Genomic DNA, 20649 nt, shown 5'->3' on the forward strand with positions numbered 1-20649 from the left:
CTTATATATTTTGCAAACTAACACCTTATCAGATAAATGACTTGCAAACATTTTCTCCCATGCTATAAGTTGCCTTTTCATTCTGTTAATTGTTAACTATGCAGAAGCTTTTAAATTTGATGTTATCCCACTTCTCTAATTTTGCTTAAAGTGTCCATACTACCCAAAGAGAGCTACAGATTCAATTTAATCTCTATCAAAATCTCAATAATATTTCTTATAGAAACAGAAAAAAGCAATTCTAGAATTTTTATGGAGCTGCAGAAGATCTTAAATAACCAAAATGATCTTGAAAAATAAGAACAAAATGAGAGTCACCACTTCCTAATTTAAAGCATATTACAAAACTATAGGAAACAATATGATACTGGCTTCAAGACAGGCATATAGACGAATGGAACAGACTAGAGAGCTGAGCAGTAAATCCACTCACTTATGGCCAACTGATATTCAACACAGGAATTAAGGATATACAATGGAGAAAGAACTGTCTCTTCAGCAAATGGTATTGGGGGAAACTGGATATCCACACACAGAAGAATGCAGTTAGACACCATATAGGTTAGGACATTTATATTAGTTTGAGTGTTCTGTAATGCTTTTACAAACTTATAAACGACTCATTTACCCATTTAAACATTTGCCTATCTGCAACATTGCTGGTTTGCAAGAATGACTCCGATTTTACAGTTACTTCTTGCTCTACCCTGACTTTGAGTCTAAGCTCATCCTCACACCTTTAAAATATGTACCTTGCCATCCTTCATACATTACCTGTACCCAGTACCTTACACTCCATGCCTTACCCCTACCTCATACCTGCTGCTGCTTTTGCTAAGTTGCTTCAGTTGTATCCAACTCTGTGTGACCCCATAAACGGCAGCCCACCAGGCCCCGCCGTCCCTGGGATTCTCCAGGCAAGAACTCTGGAGTGGGTTGCCATTTCCTCCTCCAATGCATGAAAGTGAAAAGTGAAAGTGAAGTCGCTCAGTCGTGTCCGACTCTTAGCGACCCCATGGACTGCAGCCTACCAGGTTCCTCCGTCCATGGGATTTTCCAGGCAAGAGTACTGGAGTGGGGTGCCATTGCCTTCTCCCACCTCATACCTACTCATCCACTATACCTTACTTAGCCTCTGTACTCTACTGTCCCCCACTCCTGACTCATATTACCCAAGACTCTTCATTACTTTTCTTTCAGTTATCCCAAGGATATCCTCACCGACTTGTTTAGAATCATACTGGATCATGCAAGATGAATAAGGCGTTAAACCACTTGTTATTTTCTTGTGTTAACACCAAGTCAGGCTCAAGTGAGCGGACTCCCCTGGATCAGTACTGTCATGTCACCATTGTCCTTGTTTGGAGATTCAATGTGAACATATGAGGAATGGTCTGGGTGTCTAACATGCATACATTTTATGTGCGTGTGAATGTCATGAAATTGGAAAAAAATTATTTATAGAAATACCCACATCACCAAACAGTTTATTTCAATTATTGAGAGTATCTCTCAACACCATCATGAATTATTTCTCCTTAACTTCAGAGAAAATGGAACCAAAACTATTTGGCATAGACCACCTGACTTAAGTATTTCCTGCAGAAAAATAAATTAACAACAAAATCATATCTATATGTTTAGCCTAAACCTTTTGTTCTGCAATTTAACTTCATGTTCTTTGACCTCAGTCAATCCTCTTCAGTTAAAAAAAAAAGATTAGCTGTTAACCAAACAGTGGGTTTATACGCGTGTGCTCTGTGTGTGTGCTCAGTCATGTCCAACTCTTTTGCAACTCCGTGGACTGTAGCCAGTCAGGCTCATCTGTCCATGAAATTTTCTAGGCAGGAACACTGGAGTGGGTTACCATTTCTTCCTCCAGGGGATCTTCCCCACCCAAGGATCAAACCCACATCTCTTACATCTCCTGCATCGGCAGGTGGGTTCTTTACCACTATGCCACCTGGGAAGCCCTGTGGATTTATATACTCAAAGATAATTATTTTAGGTCCTTCAGATCCTTTGATATTTAACTATAGATCCTCGTTGTAGAAAAGTATGTCGTTAATATTTTAAAAATATCAACATTAATGATGTAATAGTTTGTTAGTGTAGATAGCTAGGGGTAAGATGGATAGTTGTGGGAATGGGTGGGGGTGGAATTTGGACTAAAAAGGTATTTTAAAACCCTGTTCCTTATAGAATCACATTCAAGTAGCATTCCCTGATAAATCATGTAATCAACTTCAATCTTGCTTCAAGTCCAACACCTCATCTTCTCCCAGGTTCCCTCAGCCAGTCCCAGCTTGATCAGGGAGCCTGTCAATGACATTTGTCTGTTTTACAATTATCATTCCAGAGATATGGTGAGCCCCAGAGTAATGTACTGTACTTGGCAGAAACTGCCTACGCTTTTGGGCACATATGCTTCAAATCTGAGAATATCATAGATATATATGGGAATCTTTGTAGAGATCTCTGAGGCAAGCTGGTATTTAACACAAAAGCAAGCCCATTTGGAGCTAAAGTACTTTCCATTAGGCAGTTTGGCGGCTGTTCTATGAGGCAGACTCACTGTGCTCGCTGGACACATTTCGATTAAATGCTGCTTTGTATTCCTCCAAAGATGGGAACAATAAGGACGTTTGTCAAAGGAAAAACTGCAGCAAACGATTTCATGTTGAACATCTGTACTCTGCAGTTCATTGTTTGCAAGAGTTTATTGACCATAATTTTGATGCATATAGGTTTTAAAGAGTATGAACGGCATTTATCTTGGGCGCCTATCATTTATCTGAGTCTTGGCTTATTTATTTCCATTTTTCTGGGCATTTTTATTTATTTTGGGACTCTGAAGAGATGAAGGAAAAGATGTTTCTGAAAAGGGAAGTTTTAGTTAGCTCTGCAAAATTGATGAGGAAAGACAATGTTTTCCTAAAAAGGATTGAGCAATTGAATTGAAAAATGTAACACTGTGCATATTCTATCTTTATGATACCTTTCAGCCTTAAAGATCTCAAAACCAGTTTTTAAACATTAGGAGCACTCTCCTATCTCATTGTCCATCATACCAATAATCACAGTGACATTTCCAAACTGAAATGGAGCAGCTGTTATTTAGCAAAGTCATTTGAGGATAGTGGAGGCAGAAGACTAATTCATGGCATTGTGAATGGGGTCTGGAGCTCAGTTTCCTTCTTTCGGTTTGTAAATGGATGGCCTATTGTTAGAAAATGTAAGCTTTCCTTTTTGCATTTTATTCAGAGAAACCAAAGTGCAGACAATCCAAGTTGCTGAACAGGGTAGTCTTTATCAGTCCTGATCTGACGCATAGCTGTGCTCCTAATCTATTGGCCTCACTCTGCCACCACATAAACTACAGATCCCTTGACTAGAAGAGAGGCAGAGCCTAGAAACTGACCACCAAGAAAGATAGTAGACTTTCTTTCTTGAGAGACATTTAGTAATCAAATGCATGCGTGCATGCTGAGTCGCTTCAGTCGTGTCTGACTCTGTGTGACCCTATGGACTGCAGTCTGCCAGGCTCCTCTGTCCATGGAATTTTCCAGGCAAGAATGCTGGAGTGGGTTGCCATTTCTTCCTCCATGGGATCTTCCTCATCCGGGGATTGAACCCGTGTCTTGTATGTCTAACCTGTATTGGCAGGCATGTTCTTTACCACTAACACCACCTGGGAAGTGGTGTATTCTTACCCAATAGTGGCTAAGAATACAAACTTTATGAAATCAGGAAGATTTGATCTATAACCTTCTCACCAAGTAATTTAATGTTTCCTGAGCCTGTTTCCTAATCTCTAGAGTGTAGATAATAGTATATTTTGTGGTGTTGTGTAGTTTGTATATAATAAGGAATAGAATACCCAATGTTTGGCAGAGTGAACTTTGATATATGTTAGCTGTTGTTACTATTCTTCTGGGCTTCCCTGGTGGCTCAGATGGTAAAGAATCCACCTGAAAATGCGGGAGACCTGGGTTCGATCCCTGGGTTAGGAAGATGCCCTGGAGAAGGGAATGGCAACCCACTCCTATATTCTTGCCTGGAAAATTCCATGGACAGAGGAGCTTGGCAGGCTACAGTCCATGTGGTCACAAAGAGTCGGCCACAACTGAGTGACTTGCACTCACTATTATTCTGTCTTGACTTACTTGGTTTCAAGATTTGCCTAAGAGAAGCCTGATGGATTTAGTAACCTTTTTCATTAATTTTTTCTTTATTGTCCAATTGCCTCTCTACAGAGATTACTTGAAGAAATTGCTCTAGCGTAGGTGATTGACATTCACTGTTCGGTTTTGTGTTTGTTTGTAGGATGTACTCACGCAGAAACTCAAGATGGTTATGTGAGCTTCTCCAACTTGGCAGTTTTGATCTCTGGGTCAAATTGGCACTTTATTTTTACTGTCACTTCCCCTCCAGGTAAGTTCAACACATTTTATTATCTGTTTCTTTCTTTCTTTCTTTTTTAAATATAGCCCCTTCTCCTTTATAATGGGACTAGCTCCTCTCATGAATAAGAGTCACTGTAGCTTAGAGAAAAAATTCCCCTGGTTATATCATTATGGTGTGAGAAGCAAGAACACATGTCGAAATTAAGCCTGAAGAGCAAGTATTGCTTCCTGGTAAGCAAGAATCCAAATGTACATTTTCTTCTAGTTGTTAAAATTTACTTTGAATGTTCTACTTTTTTTCCTATGACATTTGATGGAATTTGGTTGAATATTAATTTAACATTTTTAATTTATAAGGAAGAGAGTCATGGAGTATTGAGTTTTATGAAACCTTATCTTTTAGTCCTGCCTGCCTCCTCCACTGCCCCACCCCACCTTGGAAATATGACTATACACATTCAAAATCCTGGTCCTTTAGAACTGTAGGTGGAAGGTGTGTGTCAACTGTTTATACAATCCAGATCTTTCTGAGAAAACGTTCAAAAGAAATCTCCCTTCTGAAGCATTCTTGACAAATTTCACTTTGTTAGAGGGTACTACTATTCAATCACTTTGTAGTGAATAAATGCTACTTAAACTTCAAAGGCAGATGAGTTTATGAAAAATATTACTCTCCCATTTCCATGATGAATAGAGTCCAGTCTCCACTCTTCAGAGGAATGGTGAGAGTTCAATTTTGGGCATCCTTTTTATAAAGGATTAAACTCTGATAGAGACACAATTACCACTTTAAAATGATTTAGATATTGCATCCAATATTGTAATTTACCAGAAAAAACCTTTCTCACCTAAAGGAGCATCAGAAAAATTCTAAAAATTTTAGCATTACGTTTGAACTGAAAAGTTGATATTTATAATCAAGTATTAATTTGAGTCAGGGAAATTAGTCTGATACTTAAGACAGGCAACTGTGGAAAGTAGTTAATGCATCAGCTGTGATAATGCAAGGCTTTTAAAAAATACACCAGAACAATCATGAGTGGATTTAAACCTCTTAGATATTGGAAATGGCAAAGGAAATGAAATGTTTTCATGTAAGCTGTCTGAACCCCAGCAACAAATATTTAATTAAGGCCAGATATGAGTTCTCCTTCATGAAACTTAAATTCAAACCATGGTATACTTTCAAAAAGTTAAAAATATGGCTCTCATGAAAATGTATGATGAACACTTGTCAACAAGTTATTTAACTTTTTAATGTGGGAACCAGGAGGATAGCAAGGTGTATAGTTCATGTAGCCTGGAAAGAAAAGACTTCTGAAATCAGTTTGCTATATTGGATACAGGGCAACCAAACTCTAATCTTTTCTGAGTTGTGTATCTACGAATATCACTTAGATTCTTACTGGATGAAGATGATTTTCAATTTACCCAATGTTCTACAAATTTACAAGACTGGCCCCTAAATGTTAAACATTAAGTTCAAAAAAGGTGTATTCCAGAGAATTTGATAAACCTTGGATGAATTTGTTCAAAAATCCTCTTTTATGACATTGATAAGATCTGTAATCTTTTTTTCCCCCCTCTCAGTTCCAAGTTTTAAACCATTTTTCTTCCCAAAGAGAATATCATTTGGGGTCGGGTAGTATTGTTAATTTTGTAAGACAGCTATTCTTTTGATATCTGTGATGTTGTCCTAATGAAAGGACAGATTCATGGAGAATGTTCAGTGCCTTGACCGTGGGATTCCCAAAGATATATTTTGAAGGGTAACACATTCAGAGCTGGATATTTTGGTCCCAGCTTGTTGGATATTTAAAAGGCCATTACCCTACAGTTTTCTCAGTAGTTAACTAAGACTAAATACCTTATCCAGGTTATTTGAAGGCATATGTTATAAAACCAAATGTAAACTATAGCATAGACAGAAGCTTCTTGGTGACACTGTGATTTTGAGCTGACCCTGGTGTTCACATTTACTGGCCTACTGCTTCCTTTAATTTCTACCTACAGCTTGCAAAGTCCCTTAACTGAGGATTTGTCTTGCATTTTTTCTTTATCATTTTCCTTAAATTATTCTTAGTCATTTTCAAGACATTCTACAAGGTGAGGCGAGGCTCTGTTTAAATGAGGACAGAAGAGATGAAGAAGAAATAGAAAACATCAGAAGGCCTGCCCTTCTGTGACCCCATAACCTCATGTTCATTAACAGTATAGCTCCTGAGAGTGACTGCTTGTTTCCAGGTGTATCAATGTCTAGGGCTGGAATTATTTGGGAAAGCAGCTTATCCTGGCCTGTCCTTACATGGATAGACCAATCAGTGACAAGCTCTAATAGAAGAGCTGTGACAAGCATTTATTCATGGATCTGTTATTGTTGTTTCATTTCTGAATCAAACAGAGGATTGCAATCATTTTCATTATTTTCCCTCTTATCCCTTAGGGAGAGGAACTCATCTTTATTCCTATTTTATTATGTTTTGTCTCATATTTATTTATTTTTCTTAAAATGAAGAAAAGGGACAAAATTCAATATCTACTTAATGTCCAGAGACGGCAGATAATGGCAGATGTGATTCCTGATTTTAGATCATGGCGATTGACCAACTGTCTTTCTAAAGTTTCCAAGATTGTCCATGTCTTTATTTTTTTTAATGGAAATAGATGTCACTTTAATCAATGTTTCATTAATTGCTACATACAAAGACATACATTTCTTCAGTTCTGTAGATACATCAAAGACATAATTAAGGACTTAATTCTTTTAATATACATGTATATATTTATTTGCTATTGAGGTACCATTGACGTAACATTGTATAAGTTTAAGGTCAACAGTATGTTGGTTTAATATATTTATGTATTGCCATATGATTACCCCTGTAGTGTTAGCTAACATCTATATCACGTTACATAATTGTCATTGTTTTGTTGTTGTTCTGAGAACAGTTAAGACCTACTCACTTAGCGACTTTGAAGTTTATTACACGATGTCACTGACTACAATCACTATGCTATTTTGGAAATATAAAACTTGAGGAACTGAGAAACTGCATAGGTTGACCAAGTGTGTATGGAATCCTCATAAGTCTTTCTAACATGTGGACTAATCCAGCTCATTTATCCATTTCTGAACTTCCTGAGACATTCCCCAGAGGGCAAGGTGTCTGTAGGTTTGTTCTACTGACTTCCAGCCCAGCCTTTCCACGTGCACTGTTGTTACTGTTGTCTAGGCTGTGGTTTCTTTAACCATTTCCTGGGGCCCTGGGACTCTTAGGGGGCTCTCCAGGGCTGCCGGGCGGAGATGGAATGCATTCTGCCACCTGACCCAACTGCAGTTGCTATTTCCGAGTCTAGAATATTCCTCCTCCCTAAATTCACATGTCTTACTCACCAGTTCACCCAGGTTCTTCTCAAATGTCATCTCCTCAGAGAGCTCTTTTCTGCCTCGCTCTGTCTACACCACCATCCCAATCTTGTTCCTCCCATCTCCAGCCATTCTCGGTCTTCAGCTGGGAATTCCTCACTTCCTGGTGTCAAGAGTATCTGAGTATTTGCTTGTCTGTCTATTGCCTGCCTGCTCTATTCTGCCTTAGAACCTAAATTCCAAAAAGGACAGGAATGCTGCCTAGCTCAGCATTACATCCCCAGTGTAAACAAAAACAAAAACTGGCACATCATAGGCACAAATAAATATTTGTTTATGAATAGGTGAGTATACCGAGATTCTATCTAAGATTGCATTTGTTGAAAATATTTAAAAACTGGTAGTCTCCACCCTTAGACCCAGGTTACTGCTCTAGACTTACAAACCTTAGGCCTGATTTCAGCCTCTGTGTCATTATCTGTGTTCTAAACACTGCCATGGCCTACTCTTCTATATCTCAGGTGGCTCAAGCCACTTCTTCACTCAGAATTTTTCCATTTATGACATTGACTTCAGAATGTTGTCACAGGTCTTTTGGCTTTTTACATGTAACGCCCACCCAAATTTGCCTCACATCTTTCCTGCATTAATTCCTGGTATTTCTTGGCAGTAATTTTTTTCAGTATAGATCGTTTTTTCTCTTTTCTGTCTTTATTTACTCAACTTTCACATCCCCACCTAGATACTCCCTCCTATGAAATGCTTTCCCCAAGCATATTAATGGAAAATAAACTTCCAAAGCAATTGACTTGCATCATTCTGGTGGCATGGGTCACATTCTGATTTGTATTACATTTGTATGTGTTTCCTATTTCATTTATTAGCTTGTAAATATCTTAAGAATGAGAACAGTAACTTGTCTACTTGGTGAAGTAAACAATCACTGAGCAGTTATTGGAAAATGGATAAAAGAATGAAGAATTTTGTTTTTTTACTTCTGTGAATCCCTAGTAAAATCCATCCCTCTGTCTCTGGGCTAGAATTAGCTTATTCAGTTGTCCATAAAAAGCAACTAATTGATAACAAACAAGCCAACTATGGCTCAAGTATAAGATGTACACACAAGAGAAGCATTTCTAGATAATTTTGTTATAGTAGTTTTGGGACCAAGTCAGCCAGGAGTCAAGAGACTAGGGATCTAACTGTGACTTCCAATCCAGTGTCAGGTTCAGCCCAAGGAAAGCGCAGCAAAGAAAACACAGTGTTTCCTTCAGTCAAAGGAATAAAAGCTCTGTTTTTGCCTGAATTATTCAGATGAAAGCAGAGATTTGGGGGTTTGTTTGTTTTGAATGAGCTACTCAAAAACACCGGTTATAACTAATATATGTTCACAACCAAGTGTTTTTCTTTAACTTTTGTCTGGAGATATAATTGACATATGATAAGCTATACATATTTAAAGTATACTATTAAATAAGGTTTGATGAATCTATACGTCCATGAAACCATCCCCACAGTTAAGATAATGAACCTATCTGTCATTCCCCAAATTATAGGCAAAGTCTTAAACTTTCTACTTTTGAAATAACATACAGTAAAAATGATCTTTTTGGTAGGTTATTTTATAAATTCAAATATATATATATATATAGAGAGAGAGAGAGAGAGAGAGAAAGAGAGAGAGGGAGAGAGAGAGAGAGAGAGATTCATATAATCACTACCACAGTCAGGATACAGAACATTTCCCAAAGGTCTCCTTTATGTTTTTCCTCTGTCCTCTCATCCTCCTATGAATCCCTGCAACTTCTGATCTGGTTTCTATCTCTATAATTGTCTTTTCTAAAATATCATATAAATGGAATCATATTATATATACAGGGCTTCCTTTGTGGGTCAGATAGTAAAGAATCTGCTGCAATGCGGGAGACCCAGGTTCGATCCCTGGTCCGCAAGATCCCCTGGAGAAGTTTCCAGAAAACTGGAATCCCACTGGAATTCCAGAAAACTGGAAACCCATTCCAGTTTTCTTGCTTGGTGGGCTCCCAGTCCATGGGGTTGCAAAGATTCGGACACAACTGAGCAACTAACCTTAACACACATCATAAATACCCTTTAGAAATGGACTTCACTCACTCAACATAATGCTTTGGATGTTTATCTCAGTTACAATTCCTTCCTTCCTCCCTCCCTTCCTTCCTTCCTCCCTCCCTCCCTTCCTCCCTTCCTCCCTCCTTTCCTTCCTTCCTTCCTCTCTCCTCTAATTAGTGGAGCATAAAGTACTTTGGCCACGTCATGCAAAGAGTTGACTCATTGGAAAAGACTCTGATGCTGGGAGGGATTGGGGGCAGGAGGAAAAGGGGACGACAGAGGATGAGATGGCTAGATGGCATCACCGACTCGATGGACGTGAGTCTGGGTGAACTCTGGGAGTTGGTGATGGACAGGGAGGCCTGGCGTGCTGCGATTCATGGGGCCGCAAAGAGTCGGACACGACTGAGCGACTGAACTGAATTGAAAGAGTGAATCTCAGTTTTGCACTGGTGGAGGAAGTAGGTCTGAAAATAGGAGAGCATGGGAAGAATTCTCCCATTGTAATGAACAGAACTGGAAATAACAATCATATGATATTGTTGGAATCTTTCAGTTCATCAGAAATAGGAGTCTTGCATTTATTATTGATTCATATATTTAATCATCTAATTCAATAAATATTTATTGAACCAACTATGTGCCAGGTACTGTTTTAACCATATCTCTTCCACAATATTTTATTATATTAGCATCTTATTCTTATTTTGTATTTATTTGTTTTTCTGAACAGGGGTCAATTTTACAGCTCTCTCCAGGTCGTTTGCTGTCTTACCTGTGGCTCCCTCCGAGAGATCCACCATTATCATGGCCGCCTCCCTGTGCTCAGGGGTCTCGTGGCTGGCTCTGTGCTGCCTCGTAGGCTGTTGGTTTAAGAAAAGCAAAACCAGAAGTATGTAGATTGTTTTTGAATAAAAATATCTGAAAAAATATACCATTATGTATAATATACTAACTATTCTTTTTCTTCCCGCAAAGAAACATATTTTATGAGCCTCTGTAACATATCAAGCAGTGTGCAGCCAAATTGCTCAATTTATAGAGACAAGGATTGCCTAATCCTGAATAACAACAACAATATTAATAATATATAATAACAATAATAATAGCGACAGCTCTTATTTTTTGAATACTCATTATGGACTGGGTTCTAAGTACTTTAGAGACTTAAATTCATTCAGTCTTCAGAACAGCTCTGTCAAATAGGTACCGAGTACTCTCTGTGTTTCAGATATGGCACATGAAGCACAAAAAAGCGAAGTGACTTTCCCAAGGTCTCACCACCAGGATCAAACCAGGTGGTTAGGTTCTCGCTGGACCCCACTCTCTGAAACACTGTGTGGTACGGCCCAGGTGACCTTCCAAAAGGCAGATTCTACAATCAAGGGGAAATAGTTTTCTTTTTCAGAAGAAGGAAGAGAATGCTTGGGTTTTTTGTTTGTTCGCCTCTTTTTCCCTAGGAGCATAAAAATTGTGTTGTTGGGCATTTTCCCAGGATCTGATCTTTTTTTTCTTTTTTGGGGTGGTGAGATGGGGATATAGACATGGATAAAACCCTTGTGGTATTAGGAGATACTAGGAAAACAAAGTGATAAGGAAGAGTGAGTATAAAAAGGCAGAATGAGGAGAGGCAAAGAGAGAAAGTGAAAAATTAAGAAAGGAAATAGCAGAAAGTAGGGTGCCACCACCAGACTGTTCACTGTGATTGGATTTCTGAGAGAAGCTGGAGAAGGAAATTCTACTAGATGCTCTTTATTTTGAGCCAAGGTTCATATTTTTAGCTTAAAAATTGTGCTGTAAAATGTGTATAGTGAAAAGAATGGTATTTTTTACAAACTTCTTTAATGTCTGATTTAAGAAAAGTCAGCTGGATTCTCTTAGCAGCTTCTGCATTTGGTTTGTTGCAATGTATTGTTTTGACTGAAGTATTTGAAGAAAATTCTAGCCTCAAATAGATACCTCGTAGGAAAAGGAAGAATATTTTAATAACTTTTACATATACAGCAGATGTTCTAATTTGTGGCTGCACCCAAACTAGACCAGAGATAGTTACTTAAAGGTACATCTCAATATACTTTTTTATTCTGTTACATGAAAATGCACAAGTCTACCTTGTACTTTGAATTTTGCCCACAGGTGATTTTGAAAAATTATGTTTTGGCCATTTGGTAAATGTTGTTTCACTGAGTTATATAGATATACCAAATGCTGATATTAATATATTTCATTCTACAATTTAAAAAAAAACTACATGTTAATATCAATAGAATTAGAAATTCTGTGAAGCTCATGGTAGTCTATAACAAAGTTTTCTAAACTTCTAAAATTTCCAATGTGAGCTTGATTTCTATCACTGATGACAAATTCTATCAATTATTTCTTTAAAGTTACAGGCTTACTTCATTTACTTATAAAAGAAATCTCTCGAATACCCAATTTTGAATAACCATAATTTATCTTTCAGTTTTTCTTTCAAGTGCTTTCAATGTGAAAATGGTGTTTCATGAAAAAAAAAATCAATCAGTTTTGCTCAAATCAATCACAAAAGTGCTTTTTCTTGAAACAATCATCATGTCTGATGTTATATTATAATTTATTTGCTTATCATCTGCCATCCAAAGTGAAAGTGAAGTCGCTCAGTCGTGTCCGACTCTTTGCGACCCTATGGACTGTAGCCTACCAGGCTCCTCAGTCCATGGAATTTTCCAGGCAAGAGCACTGGAGTGGGTTGATATTTCTCTCTCCAGGGGATCTTCCCAACCCAGGGATCAAACCCAGGTCTCCTGCACTGCAGGCAGACGCTTTACCATCTGAGCCATCAGGGAAGGGCAGGGACCTGATCTTTCATACTTACAATTGTTCTAGTGCCTGGAACAGTGTCTGGCATGAAGAATGTACATGTATTTTTATTAATATATTTAGTGAATAAATGAATTAAAGCATCACTCAGTCAAGAGCTGACTGAAGATATAAACTCTTCGATCAAATACACACAGCTATATGAGTTCTGTGGATTGCGCTAATGCCAGTTTCCTGATTTTGATGTCATACTACAGTTAATGTAAGTTGTTGATGTGAAGAGAAGGCTAAGTGGAGGTGCATAGGTCATCCCTGTATGTTTCTTTGACACTTTCTGTGAATCTATAATTATTTCTAAATAAAACCTGAAAAAAATACAGTAAGTCCCCACATATGGATGAGTTCTTCCAAGAGTACTTTCATAAGTCAAATTTGTAAGTCCGACCAAGTTAGCCTAGATACCCAGCTAACACAATTGGCTATATAGTACTGCACTTTACTGTAATAGGTTTCTAATAATTTTCACACAAAATACATAGAAAGCAAACACAAAAAATAAAGCATTTAAAATCTTATAGTACCTTGAAAAATACAGTAGTACAACGGCTGGCATATAGGGGCTGGCATTGAGTAAACTGGCAAGAAGAGTTACTGACTGAAGGAGAGAGAGGAGGTGGGAGATGGTAGAGCTAAAGGATGTTTAGCAATAGGAGTTAGAGGGTAAGCTGCAATTTCACGCAACCCTGATGTTGATGGCACAGCTTCTGGTTCCTTTATGGGTTCAACTCTATCTACCCTCTTGGAAAAAGGATCCAGTGATATCTGGATAGTAGCTCTTTTTTTCTCATCATAGATGACACTATCCCACTGGATTGCATTCTGAACAGTTTCTGCAACCTCCATGTACTGTTGTATGTTCAGGTCCTGTGCCTCAAATGCTAACAGTGCCTCCTCAAATAAAGAAAATCCCCTGGCCATTTCCTGCATCATGAATCTCTTTGGTTCTTCAGGTACTTATTCCTCTTGTCTCCTTTGGTCCTTTCTCTGGGGCTCCGACTCCATCAGGTCTTCATTAGTAAGCTCCTTGTGTTGCATAGCAAAAAGTTCAATGAAGTCGTCCACTTAAAGATCTGGCTTGAAATAAAGATACTGTACTACTGTACTCTAGACAGTACTGGGCAGGAAAGCACACAAGAGCACAAGCACCTGTAGAGGATGCAATAATGTGACAATGTATGCCAGACATGTGACCTAACTTATGTGATTGGACACTCAAACACATGTTCGAATCTTTGAAAGTCTGCAACTTGAAGGTTCATGCGTAGGGCACTTACTGTACTAGGAACATTCTATAGCCACTCTGGTCAACAGAAAGAAAACATAAACCATGTTCATGGTTATATGACGAGGCAGGTAGTGTCATTTTCTAGTAGCCATTTAACCTCAAATTAGCTGGACCTGAAGCTCCAATATTTTGGCCACCTGATGTGAAGAGCCGACTCATTGGAAAAGACCCTGATGCTGGGAAAGATTAAAGGCAGGAGAAGGGGGCGACAGATGGTTGGATGGCATCACAGACTCAATGGACATGAGTATGAGCAAACGCTGGGAGATGGTGAAGGACAGGGAAGCCTGGCATGCTGCAGTCCATGGGTTCTCAAAGAGTCAGACATGCCTTAGCAATGCTACTGAACAGCAAACCTAAAATATCAAAATAATATTTCAACATGTAATGGATATAAAAATACTAGGTATTTTGCATTTTTGAAAAATCAAGTGTGTATTTTATGTTTACAGACACATTTCACATATTCAGCCACCACATGTAGTTGCCACCATATTGGACAGTAGTTTTATATCTCCACGGTAGTGGTCAGTATATAGGATTTTATTTTATTATTCCTTAAGCTCTGGGATATGGTGTGCATTTTGCTGCCCATTTATCACAATGATTTGGGGGGAGTGGACAAGAGAAATATCCTAACACTTAAGGCTCATTTGCAATAAATATGTCATTTTATTCTTAAAAAAAAAACCACTAATTTTTTTCATTAATTTAGAAATAAAAAACGAAGAGATTTCTGAAACTCAGACTAGTGATCAAAGGAATCACAGCCATGTCTTACCCAAACACCAGGGGTCACAAGTAGAGACTGAAAAAGAAGTCACCATGATGGCAGAAGGTAAGCTTAAACAATAGGATGATTCCCACAAAAACAGACCCATGGTGTATGAACTGTAGCCTCCTGCTGGCTCTCAGTTTCTGAATCAATTTAGTTTATAGACCCTTCTTTAGCCTTTGTTATTTCTTCTCAAGGAAATTATACCCCAGCAAAAGAACACACAAGTCCAGCTGATTCACTCAGCTATTAACCAATGATTCGAGTTGACATTCATATATGTTTTTTCTTACTAGAAGATTATTGGTTTAACATTTGAATTCATTACATGAAGAAAAGGAAAACCAGAGTATAGGCATATAATCTTTCCCTCAGCTATTGCAAAGCTGCCAGTTTGGCAACATAATTGAATCTGGAACGAAGGGCCTGGAGTTGCCCAATACCAACTATGCAAATTAGATGGAATATAGAACCCTCAAGAAATGTCAGCTTTGTTAAGCTCTGCTTTGCTGTGTCGTCGTACTTTTTGTGAAAGGTATTATTAGCCTACATTGTGCATGATGCCAGATGATTTTTGCTTGTTATATTGTTAAATGGCCATTAGAATTGCTGCCAAGCAGAGAAAAGATAAGCATTTGTTTCGGACCAATGTTCTGTGTTTTTGAGGACACAGAAATTACAAAGACAATGGGCAGAACACAAGATAGATTTGCCAAGTATGAATATGGTGTATGAAAAATACTAAATAACTTCCATAGATCTGAATTTTGAAACCTATGCTCTAAAGAGAAAAATATTGCTTGTTTTCTAAGTAATAACTAATTATCATGATATTTTCTGCTTGAAACAGAATCCAAATCTTACTGGTTCTGAGTGGATGTTTAACCAAACCGTAGCAGTCTGACGTCATTCTGCTTCTAACGAGTTTAATGAACTCTGGTGACTGTGTGTGTATCTCTGTATCGGTTTGCTTGCCCGTTTGCATTTTTTTCCCACAGAGGAAATGAGGGTTTTTTTTTTTTTTTTTAAGTTTCCTATGAAATTAGCCATCCATTTTCCATCCAGCTCCTGGACCTGCATCAGAAAGTAGTAGGAAATATGAGTGGGTGGGAGTGTGAAGGATTGAGTTTGAGAGAAGAGGGCAGGAACTCTTTTCTAGATTCCATCTAAGACTACTTTGATTTTGGTTTCCAGAAGCTTGTCCATATCATGGCATGCAAATTCAGGACATGAAAATGGTCCTCAGAACGCAGCTCTGTGAAGAACGGCATATTCAGCTGCGTTCTCCAGCAAACAGCAGGAGTGATGCTAATCTTTCCCCTAATCTAATATGACCATCTACATGAATCTCAGTTTCCCAGCTTAAATTAACTACATTACGCAGTCCACAATGCTTGGATGTTTTATTAAGGGACATTTTTTATGTGGTGGCTTATTAATAAATTACCAGGAATGAAACAAGGGATAGGGCTCCTACGGATGAGTTTAGATTGAAGAGATGGGAGAACGGAAGAGGCCATTTTATTAGGACATCCAAGTTCAAAATAGAAAGATGTGTGTTCCAAATGCTCCCCTGGGGATCAAAGTGGATTTATTTTCTTATCTTCTAAGCTTTGTCCACATCTTAAGAGCATTGTTTCCAAAGGAAGTAATGAGACATCTCCTGCCTTTCTTTGGAAACTATTACCAGCTATAAATACCTAATTACTGCTAGCTTTAAATAAATTTGGTTTTCTTTTATTATTACCATGACGCTCTAATTTCCTTTTCCTTCTGTGTTTTTAAACTGGTGGCATTTGCTGATCAAGTGATTGGCCTGTCTCTCTCATAAGCATTTTGCAAACACCAAGCATCACCATCAAATATTTAGCTGATAGAATCGAGCATTTCTGCTGTACAGTAGATACAGACTGTAAATTTATCATGTTATGGCTTTTACCAAAAATTGTATGTATGCAGCAGGGAAGGGAGTAAAGCATGTATCTATCCCTTGAATTTTACTTTTACCAGGGCCTTTAACATAGGGAGCATCTGAGCCAGTTTTTAAAATTCACATCTGCTTTTGTCATTCTGCTATTCACAAGATTTAATGAATTACCAACCTCAGTTGGAGAGGCAGGAGAAGTTGACAATTAAGAGCATAAAACTTGGGCATCAGCACGACTGAGTTTAATCTGATTCCCTTGTTGACTTTACTTCATGGCCTTAAGAGGGTCAACTGTCCTCTCTGTGCACTTCGATTTCCTCATCATGAGAATTGTCCTCATAATATCACCCATACTCAGATGTTGTTATGCTGACTGAGTGAGTGGCTGTCACTATAAGCATGGAGAGATTTCTGGCACAGTGTGTATGCTGTGTGTGTTATTTATTATTGGTCTTGTTATTAGGACTCAAATCTCTCCAAGACCTACTCTACCTTGTCTGTCTAGTCTTACTCTGGATTCCACCCGCTTGCACCTCCTCACACTAACCTCCACCAGCAATTCCTGGGACTGGTCTAACACCTTCACACACACTCACCTGCACTGTTTCTTCCAATAGGATTGCTTGTCATCACCTGTTAAAAATGAATGAGCTTAAATTTCATCATCCAATACAGATGAAATAAGTATGTATTTATTTCCTGATTTTTTTTATACCTTTTAAGGTCTTCTCTCTGCAAAGTTACAAAGAAATTATACTTGGCCACCAATTCTTTATGGCTTTCTAATATGATGGGGACATGAGAATAATATTTTGGGGAAAATGAAAAATTCCAGCTGATAAACAAAAAAGTGTAAAGCAATCACCATAATGCTAAAGGAGAGAAAGACTTTCATTATCCTAAGTTACATGTTTGGTCTCTCTAGTTCCTAAATCATATCACACTGCTTCAAATCCCATTTGCTAAAGGCTTAATTGTAGGGTTTGCACACACTTGGGGTCCACAGAAGAACCGAGAAGGAATCCTGCTATGCTCTGTGGAAACTCAGTTTTGTACCATTCTTCTGCGATTGTTTCCTTGTTCCCCTAGTTTGGTGAATAGCCCCCAAAACCTCCCAGGCTAGACACCTCAGAGTTATCCTTAACCCTTGGCCTTCCATTACGACCTTGCCTTGTGGCTTGCTAGTTTTATCCATTCCACCTCTGCAGTGTCTTGGTTTACACCCCGTTCCCTCTACCTACTCCATTTGCCAGCTGCATCTTCAGTTCAGTCTCAGTTAACAAATTCCTTACAGATGCCCATCATCTATTCCCTCTCTTTTCCCTCTAGGACACTGTTCTCTGTACATAACTTAAGAATCTTGGTTTCAAGACACACTTCTCTCACATAACCATAATCTCAAAAATAGACAAGCAACTCCTGCAGCTCAATTCCAGAAAAATAAATGACCCAATCAAAAAATGGGCCAAAGAACTAAACAGACATTATCCAAAGAAGACATACAGATGACTAACAAACACATGAAAAGATGCTCAACATCACTCATTATCAGAGAAATGCAAATCAAAACCACAATGAGGTACCATTTCACACCACTCAGAATGGCTGTGATCCAAAAGTCTACAAGCAATAAATGCTGGAGAGGGTGTGAAGAAAAGGGAACCCTCTTACACTGTTGGTGGGAATGCAAACTAGTACAGCCACTATGGAGAACAGTGTGGAGATTCCTTAAAAAACTGGAAATAGAACTGCCTTATGACCCAGCAATCCCACTGCTGGGCATACACACTGAGGAAACCAGAAGGGAAAGAGACACATGTACCCCAATGTTCATCGCAGCACTGTTTATAATAGCCAGGACATGGAAGCAACCTAGACGTCCATTAGCAGATGAATGGATAAGAAAGCAGTGGTACATATACACAATGGAGTATTACTCAGCCGTTAAAAAGAATACATTTGAATCAGTTCTGATGAGGTGGATGAAACTGGAGCCTATTATACAGAGTGAAGTAAGCCAGAAAGAAAAACACCAATACAGTATACTAACGCATATATATGGAATTTAGAAAGATGGTAACGATAACCCTATATGTGAGATGGCAAAAGAGACACAGATGTATAGAACAGTCTTTTGGACTCTGTGGGAGAGGGCTAGGGTGGGATGATTTGGGAGAAAAGCATTGAAACATGTATATTATCATATGTGAAACAAATCACCAGTCCAGGTTCGATGCATGAGACAGGGTGCTCAGGGCTGGTGCACTGGGATGACCCAGAGGGATGGTATGGGGAGGGGGGGGGGGTTCAGGATTGGGAACACGTGTACACCCGTGGCCGATTCATGTCAATGTATGGCAAAACCACTACAATATTGTAAAGTAAAATAAAATAAAATAAAATTCAGCTATCTAGAAGGAATAGTCCCCTTTTCTCAACTTTTGTGACACTTCCCTTTTATTCACTTAACACCTTTTATATGTAATATAATTATTTGTGTTCATCTTGTCCAGATGCCTCCATATTAGGTCTGCATCTTTTCTAATGCCAGAGGGCATTATAACAGGAGACCATTGATGACCATTGTTGAGTGAATAAACTGAACTGAACTGTTGAGTGAATGGTGAAGGCAGAGATAGAATGGGTCCATCTCCATCCCCCCTCCCCTTTTCAGAGACCCCTGGATTCCAGCAATTCCTACAACAGCTGAAAAAAATAAGGCCCCTCGTCTCCTCTAAAAGAGATGGAGAAATTTTATTCTGGTTCATAAGATTAACAACAGGATAATGGCTGCACATCTTTTGGGGTCTTCAGTTTAGTTCAGTTCAGCCGCTCAGTCATGTCCAACACTTTGCAACCCCATGGACTGCAGCATGCCAGACTTCCCTGTCCATCACTAACTCCTGGAGCTTACTCAAACCCATGCCCATTGAGTCGGTGATGCCATCCAACCAACTGAACCTCTGCGTCTTCTTCTCCTCCCGCCTTCAATCTTTCCCAGCATCAGGGCCTTTTCAAAAGAGTCAGTTCTTCATATCAGGTGGCCAAAGTATTGGAGTTTCAGCTTCAGCATCAGTCCTTACAATGAATATTCAGGACTGATTTCCTTAAGAAATAACTGGTTTGATCTCCTTGCAGTCCAAGGGACTCTCAAGAGTCTTCTCCAACACCACAGTTCAAAAGCATCAATTCTTTGGTGCTCAACTGCCTTTATAGTCCAACTCTCACATCCATACGTGACTACTGGAAAAACCATAGCTTTGACTAGATGGAACTTTGATGGCAAAGTAGTGTCTCTGCTTTTTAATAAGCTGTCTAGATTGGTCACAGCTTTTCTCCCAAGGAGTAAGCATCTTTTAATTTCATGGATGCAGTCACCATCTGTAGTGATTTTGGAGTCCCCTAAAAAAAATCTCTCACTGTTTCCAATGTTTCCCCAACTATTTGCCATGAAGTAATGGGACCAGATGCCGTTACCTTAGTTTTCTAAATGTTGAGTTTTAAGCCAACTTTTTCACTCTCTTCTTTCACTTTCATCAAGAGGCTCTTTAGTTCTTTGTTGCTTTCTGCCATAAGGATGGTGTTATCTGCATATCTGAAGTTATTTCTCCCAGCAGTCTTGATTCCAGTTTGTGCTTCATCCAGCCTGGCATTTCGCATAATGTACTCTGCATATAAGTTAAATAAGCAGGGTGACAATATATAGCCTTGACATACTCCTTTCCCAATTTGGAACCAGTCTGTTGTTCCATGTCCAGTTCTAACTGGTGTTTCTTAACCTGCATACAGATTTCTCAAGAGGCAGGTCAGGTGGTCTGGTATTCCCATCTCTTTCAAAATTTTCCGCAGTTTATTGTGATCCACACAGTCAAAAGCTTTGGCATAGTCAATAAAGCAGAAATAGATGTTTTTCTAGAACTCTCTTGCTTTTTCTATGATCCA

The 20649-nt window shown here is 38.7% G+C and overlaps 1 protein-coding gene across 1 annotated transcript in view; it reads left to right on the forward strand.

Moving 5' to 3' along the window:
- The window catches only part of PKHD1 (PKHD1 ciliary IPT domain containing fibrocystin/polyductin), a 440275-nt gene that overhangs the window by 412582 nt on the left and 7044 nt on the right, over positions 1-20649 (forward strand). Inside the window, exons 62-64 of the mRNA XM_055574400.1 lie at positions 4327-4434; positions 10595-10753; positions 14721-14843. Coding sequence (XP_055430375.1) covers positions 4327-4434; positions 10595-10753; positions 14721-14843 — 390 coding nt within the window. The remainder of the gene's footprint in view (positions 1-4326; positions 4435-10594; positions 10754-14720; positions 14844-20649) is intronic.

The sequence above is a fragment of the Bubalus kerabau genome, chromosome 3 (assembly GCF_029407905.1).
Source record: "Bubalus kerabau isolate K-KA32 ecotype Philippines breed swamp buffalo chromosome 3, PCC_UOA_SB_1v2, whole genome shotgun sequence".
Classification (NCBI taxonomy): Eukaryota; Metazoa; Chordata; class Mammalia; order Artiodactyla; family Bovidae; genus Bubalus; species Bubalus kerabau.